This window comes from Barbus barbus (genome assembly GCF_936440315.1).
Source record: "Barbus barbus genome assembly, chromosome: 2".
NCBI classification, from domain to species: domain Eukaryota; kingdom Metazoa; phylum Chordata; class Actinopteri; order Cypriniformes; family Cyprinidae; genus Barbus; species Barbus barbus.
The window spans coordinates 45,358,103-45,365,677 of NC_136730.1; the positions used below are offsets into that span (position 1 = coordinate 45,358,103).

A 7,575-nucleotide genomic window follows, 5' to 3' on the forward strand; every position below is an offset into this window, starting at 1 on the left:
ACCAGTCAATCTGTCCACGAAACGCATGCAAGCAGCATCAAACGTGCTTTATCTCAGTTAGCGCTCATGAATCAGATGAACTCCACTCTGTGCACTGAATCAATCAGACTCTGTGCACGGATGAACTGAACGCCGTTATCTGATCAAGATAGCTTGAGACCACAGCGATCATCGCACTTCCAATTCTTTGCTCACTTTTGACTTTCGCGCTTCATCTTGATCATTTATTTGTTCTTCAGAAGTAAAGAGAAGCTCATTTCCAGCTTGTAATTATGCAGTTTTATTTTACATTAAAATATTTCGTTAAAAGACTTTGTGCTTCAGAAAACACAGACAAAATAAGTCACAATGTATTATGACATTTCCCCAAAAACAAAGTTGAAAATTAATATTATAAATTAGGAGCATTCGATCAATCAAGCACACAACAATAAACGAATGAAATAGCAGCACAAACAACTACATTTCAAACATTGACACAAAACAACCTCAACCTGCTGTGACTCTACAGTTCTCAAGAGATCAGTGCTACAAAGCTACTAAACTGACTTGAAAGTGTGAGAATCTGATTACTGCAGTGAAGCCCTGAACGAGTCAGAGTCGCTAGCTAGCTGTGGCATGAGCAGGAACTGCACTTCAACGCAAAAGCCCTCGAAACTCACAGAGCGACTGTGAATCATTAGCACCGAGAGCCTTCAGTGTAAACGTGCGAGTTTACCACATTAGCATTAGCACTAGCGTGAGCCAGAGGTGATGATCTGCTGCGTTCACGCTCACTGCTTCAGACTCTAAAACAGGCACACGTTTCTTTCTGTCCAACACTGAACAAATATTTCCCGTTAAAGATGCAATCGACTGTTCAGTTTGATTGACAGGCGATCTGGCCAATCATGACGCAGAATCCGCCATCTTGCCCAACAAACAATCAGACAGGAGAGAGGATGAACCTCAGTGGACTGAAACTTGAGAATGTCTTTCCACGGTTGAAATAAAACACCTTCTGATGTTCATTCATGTTTATGTCGTGCTTTACGTAAATATGAAAAGAGCCACAAAACAGTATTTATTGTTTGAATTTCTTAAAAAAAATTACAATTTGAAAGCTGAGACCTTGTGTCATAACAGAAGTAACCAGAAGTCTTGTCTGTCGGCGTGTTCTCAGGTTTCTCTTCGGTCTGTGATGTATTTTTTACTGCGCGAGAACATGAGTGTAGTGTGAGAGCGGCATGGCTTGTCGGACATAGCAACAGTAACTAAGCAGGGTGGGTTTTTGCGAATATATTTAATATATTTTAACGCAAGCACCAGAGTTGGCCTGAGGTGGTTTAAGGAGCACCGAGTGATCATATGTTGATTAAATAAAGAGAAGAGTAGGTTTGTGCTCAAATCTCAGATTCGTTCCACGTGTTGCTGTTTTCATTAATAACAGCAGATAAAATGATCATGTTTCGGTCGTCATGTCAGTGATTGTGTTTGAGAAGAGGATGTGTTCAGTCTGATCCCATCTGCTCTTTCTCACAAAACACCAAAGACAGCATTAGTTAGCGCTACAGTAGTTTCACAATCGTACGGATCAACCGCTGTCTTTGAAACCCTGACCAGACGACTCCAGAATGATTAGTTATTCAGTCGTTAAACGAAACACTGACAGCCAATCAGAATCCATCCTGCTTTAAAGGGTGCAAGCATTTAAAGCAGCAGGTGACAAAAACGGCCGAGCGCTCATAATTAACAGGCACTTATATCTGAAGTCAAGCACAAGTGCCTTTAACAGGCTTTCCTGCAGGTTTGAATCATAATTTAAGACTTATAAACGTTATTAAAGACTTTTGAAATGCTTCAAAGTTTGAAATTCCAATAATTTTTAAAAAGTAAAAAAAACCTAAGACATTTATGTCATTTTTCTTTCAAGGCCTTCATTTGTGAAAACATCAATTAAGCCTTCTTAAGACTTGCAGATAACTGTTTCTGGAGATACTACTGGATAATGTGGATAGTCACGTTCTTCCACACTAAACTGAACTGAATTCAGTTTTCAATCTGGACTGAACGAGTGTGAACGCAGCCAATCCATCGACTAGAGCCAGATTCTCACGCCTGAATCAAACATTTAAGACAACGGGTGGAACAGATTCTCTTGGTTTACTCCGTTTTCAAGGATGTTTCTCTTAAGAAATGTTCAGAAAGTCAAACCCAAACGTCAATAACTTACAGAAAAAAACTTTAGAACGAGAAGTGTGGGCTAAATCAGTCAGATCCGATTAAGAATCTCCCAAAACGGTTGGTAAGAGTGTAGCTCTCCATCTGGATGTGTTTGTTATCCGAAGCAGTAGTACTCGTCGGTTTCCACGCACGGACGCCGCGGAGGTTTGCTGAGCATCTCCTGGTCCGCGGGGGGTCTGGGGCCGTCCGAGAGGCTAGCGGGCGAGTGGCGGTCGGGCTCCTCGTCCCCGAGCGTGTCCAGATAGCTGCCCAGCGAGATCCCATCCAGCCCGTCGCTGCACTCAGATTCCACGCCGTCTGATAGGCTGCACAGGCTGTCCGTCACGCTGCCCTCGCGGCTGGCCCCGCCCCCGCGCTCCTCCAGCACCCAGCGGATCGACTCGATGCCCTCGTTGATGGACAGCAGCTGATGCATCAGTCTGACGTCGATGGAGCGCAGATGAGCCTGCGAGCGAGAAACACGTCAGAAACACTACAGATCTGTCCGCACAACTTATAAACCTAAAACAGCTAGATATTACATCTAAAGCAGCTGTTTCTATGTGAATATCTGTTAAACTCTAATTTATTTCTGTGATCAAAGCTGTATTTTCAGCATCATTTTTGTAGAAACCGTGATGCACTTTATTTCTCAGGATTCACAGATGAACAGAAACTTCAAAAGACCAGCATTTATTTGAAACAGAAATATTTAGTAACGTTATACATGTCTTTACTCTCACTATTGATTAACTGAATGTGTCTTTAATGAATAAACGTCATGTCTTCATGTCAAGGTAGAGTAGTTTGTCAATTAGGAGTCTGCGATATTGACACAAATCTCTCGATATTTTCTGGGATTTTACAGTAATTAGATGATATTTTGTTGAGTGTATTTTGCAAAGTGTTTGATATTCTTCATATTCTGTGGTGATCAGTTCACATCAGTGATAGAAATTACTCTTTTCCAACAAGTTTAAATTGATTTGTAGCTTTTAGGAGCAAGTTTACCTTTATAAAGCCTTTTTTTCTAAAAGTGTGCATTATGTTTTGAGTAGATGTCTTACATTCAATCAATCAATTAGAATAATAAGCTGTATTTTTGTTGGTGAAATAAGAGCAAAAACAGGCAATATGCTGTAAGTATCTTAATATTAACTTTCTGTTTATTGAACTGTTGAATAAAATCAATATCATATTTGTATTCATGCTGATTTTTGGAGGAAAAAACCCAGCACTCTTCGTGTGACATTGATTAATTATATAGCATTACATAAATATATACATTTACAGCCCCGTGTCTTGAATTGTGTGATCATGCTAAAAGCATTTTAATACCGAATCATGCAGTGAAAGCAGAAATAATGCACACTTTTGTGCAGAACAATTCAAAGTCATGCTTTAATACAAACAAATTTCACATTTCTGCTTCCAAACTTTCTACATTTCCATTCACGTTAATGACCTCACAGGCTCTCTTTTGGTTTAAACTGAGGAAATTAAACTATTTTCTGTGGTTTATAACCGCAAATGCTGTTGATTCAGCTAAACTTGATCTGAACCTTGAGCTTTCCTGTAAAATTAACAGCATTGAAGTCAACAGTGTAATTCTGCAGCTGCTGAACACACACACACACACACTAATGGAAAAACAATCCCTCGTCAGTCTAATTAACCCAAACGCCCCCCCGAGACTCATTCCTCAGTAATAATCTCATTATCTGAGACGCCTCGTCTGCTCGAGACAATAGAGGAAGAGATGAGCACGATACCCAGCAGTGAAGAAACGCTGGAGACTCAAAGGAGTCAAACTAAAACAACACACTGAATCATTTAAGGCCATTCAACTCAAGATCCTCTCGGATGAACCGGCTTTGTTTCGTTTCGCAGCAGTTGGTGACACAATACAGGCAAAACATCTCAGCAAGGCAAACAAAGCGGCTGGTTTGCATGAGATCTGCATCAGACGCGAACACGAGCGACTGAAACACGAACCCTGAGCTCTGTGTTCATCGTGAATCAGACAGACCATAATACTGCCACTGTTCCCCACGGCAACACACGCCGTCATTATCCAAATAAAGGTCCGCTGTGTGTTACAGGAACAGTCTGGCAATTCATTAGCTCTGGTGTCAGACCCAGACGACGCTCACGCTGCGGTCACAGATGCAGTCCGTATGGACTGGACCGGCATTAACTTACAGGAGGATCAGTTTGAGTGAACTGTCCCTTTAAGAGCAATCAATACTGACACACTTCAGCATCTGATGAACACTGGGAGCTTGTTCAGATGGGATGTTCAAAGGTTTACAGCCTTGAAAGGCAACAGCTGTCTGTGTGTGTGTGTGTGTGTGTGTGTTTATGTGCTCCTGGGTTTGCTTTGACCTGAACATGCCCCTCCAGTCTCTCACAACGGTCAGATAAACAGTGTCTGTCTCTTTAAATGTGCGGTCAGGCCTGCAGGGGTCAACGACCTCGACACAACACACATCTACACTAAAATCACACATCCCCGACAAATCAAGCAGAAACAACAGAAACAGGAATACCAAACTTTCAACATTAATGAAGATTAGAAATGTTGCCTTGGCAACTATCTGAGATACAATAAATCACTCAAGATACTAGAACTACTGGAAATAGTTTTCATCAAATTAAATAAAATGCAAATGTTAGATGAAAAACTTTAAATAAGAACCCCGACTGAAATAAAATAACTGCAATACAAAAAAAATAAATAAGTTTTGTGTGAGTGTGTGTGTGGTGTGTGTGAGTGAGAGTGTGTGTAGTGTGTAGTGTGTGTTGTTCAGTTCTGAGTGATCAGGAGCAGTTGTGTGTGTGTGTGTGTGTGTGGTGTGTGTGTGTGTTGTTTAGCTCAGGAGCAGTTGTGTGTGTGTGTGTGTGTGTGTGTGTGGTGTGTGTGTGTTGTTTAGCTCAGGAGCAGTTGTGTGTGTGTGTGTGTGTGTGTGTGTGTGTGTGTGTGTGTGTGTGTGTGGTGTGTGTGTTGTTTAGCTCAGGAGCAGTTGTGTGTGTGTGTGTTGTTTAGCTCAGAAGCAGTTGTGTGTGTGTGTGTGTGTTGTTTAGCTCAGGAGCAGTTGTGTGTGTGTGTGTGTGTGTGTGTGTGTGTGTTGTTTAGCTCAGGAGCAGTTGTGTGTGTGTGTGTGTGTGTGTGTGTGTGTGTTGTTTAGCTCAGAAGCAGTTGTGTGTGTGTGTGTGTGTGTGTTGTTTAGCTCAGAAGCAGTTGTGTGTGTGTGTGTGTGTGTGTGTGTGTTGTTTAGCTCAGGAGCAGTTGTGTGTGTGTGTGTGTGTGTGTGTGTGTGTGTTGTTTAGCTCAGAAGCAGTTGTGTGTGTGTGTGTGTGTGTGTGTGTGTGTGTGTGTGTGTGTGGTGTTTAGCTCAGAAGCAGTTGTCTGGACAGAGAGCAGGTGGACTCCGTCAGGAGCTCCTGGAGGAACTGATCTAGGGTCAGTGTTTGTGAGCAGCAGGCGGTGGATCTGACCAGCTGCTCCGCTGTTAATCACACTAAACCGACCCGTTAACCCGCTCCAAACCAGTCCTCGAGCGAGACTAGACCTGAGGAACTCGTGACCAAAACACCTCGGACTCATCCAGAACTGCTGTACACTAGCAGTGGGCGATATGCCAAAAATATCATATCACCACTTTTTTAGAAATATCAGGATTTCATCACGATTCTGTCATGTTTCAGTGTTTTGTCTGAGCAGTACAGCCAAAATAATTCCCCTGTTATAAAGACAAAGCCTTTCAAGGTAAAATACAACAAATAATGGTGGATATTTAGGCCAAAGTGGGCGATGATGAAAATCTTTGTCATTTTATCTTTGTTATTAAAACATAAGAACAAAGATACACATTAATAATAATAATAATACAAATAAAACAGTGTTTATTTTCAGGTACAGTAGGCATATTTAGCAGCAGCATTCAATGAAACTGAATGAACAAATATAAAAATAAAACACTATATAGATTGATTTCTATTAAAGCAACTGTATTATTTTTTTCAGTTTACGAGTAGCGAGTTTTTTTTATCTTTGTGTTTTATTGTTTTAACATTAAAGAATAAAAAATGTTATCTGTTGATTGTGTCATATTTATACCATCATTTACTCACTCAAAATTAGTATTAAACCCGAATGAGTTTGTTTCTTCTGCTGAACACAAAGAAGATATTTTGAAGAATGAGGAAAACCAATCAGTTGCTGGTCCTCAGTGACTTCCACTGGATTTCTCTTCTTCTATTAAAGTCAAGACCAGCAACTGATTGGTTTTCCTCATTCTTCAAAATATCTTCTTTTGTGTTCAGCACATGAAACAAATTAATACAGGTTTGGGACAACATGTGAGTAAATAATGACAGAAATTTAATTTTAGGGTGATATATCCCTTTAATGACAGTCGGCTGCATGTTTAGTGTCCTGTCCCTTTAAGAGCTGCACGCATCTAATATACAGGCACGCATCCGTTTACTTTCATTTTAAACATAACCAACTGAGTCTATACATAAACCTTGTGCGTTTTGACAGTATTAACTCAAAAGATAACTTAGTTGAGTAATCAGGCGCTGTTAGACAGTGCGCGCGCTTCAGGTGCACGCGCTCAGAGAAAGTGCACGACAGACCAGCGCGTGAATGACAAGCTCAACCATAAACACACAGCATCCAGATCATAATTCATCTCGCTCATGTGACTATAAACCCAGTAATCCGCGAGGTGAATCATTAGCCAGACTTCAAAATCTCACTGCATTATAGTACAGATGTACTTTGTGATTACAGACAGACAGAAATGCGTTATAAATGTCTGGTAATGACACTGAACGCGCGCATGGAGTTTAAACAGAACGAGCGAAGCAAACACAACGAGTCGCTGCATCGGTCCAAACGACTCTTTTGAATCAGAACAAACGACTCTTTTGAATCGGTCTAAGCGACTCTTCTGATCGCGTCACTCACCATCTGTTGCCGCAGGAAGCTGGTTTTGTCGCGGAGCGTCTGTAGATCATCGGTTCTCTCGCGGGTTTCCGAGCCTCTGACCGGTTCGCTCGTGAAGGAACGAATCAAACTCTCCGGGACTTTCCGGCCCAGTTTGTTCTCCACGTCTCTGAAGTCCGGCAGATCCTCCATCATCCTTCTCCTCAGTAACCCGGATCCTACCGGAGCATGGCGTCAGACCCTCTGAGTCGCGGGATCCGTTCCTCGGTGCTCCTCGGATCTGACGCACGGGGCGGGCGCGCGCACGCACAGGTGACACACGCCCTCGTGCGCATGCGCTCTGCTGTAATGGAGCTAGAGGCTCTGATGCGCGTGAATGGGGTGTTTCTCACCTGCCATCTACCGGAGACCCTCCAAAC

General features: G+C 42.1%; 1 protein-coding gene across 1 annotated transcript; it reads right to left on the reverse strand.

The window, feature by feature from the left end:
• Positions 1-259: 259 nt before the first annotated feature.
• LOC306885636 (leucine rich adaptor protein 1-like) lies at positions 260-7,448 on the reverse strand. Its single transcript, XM_079442299.1, has 2 exons — positions 7,178-7,448; positions 260-2,668 (listed from the first exon to the last, which is right to left on the reverse strand). The coding sequence occupies exons 1-2, from the start codon at positions 7,349-7,351 to the stop codon at positions 2,318-2,320; spliced, it is 525 nt and encodes a 174-aa protein (XP_079298425.1). The 5' UTR covers positions 7,352-7,448; the 3' UTR covers positions 260-2,317.
• Between the last annotated feature and the right edge of the window lie 127 nt (positions 7,449-7,575).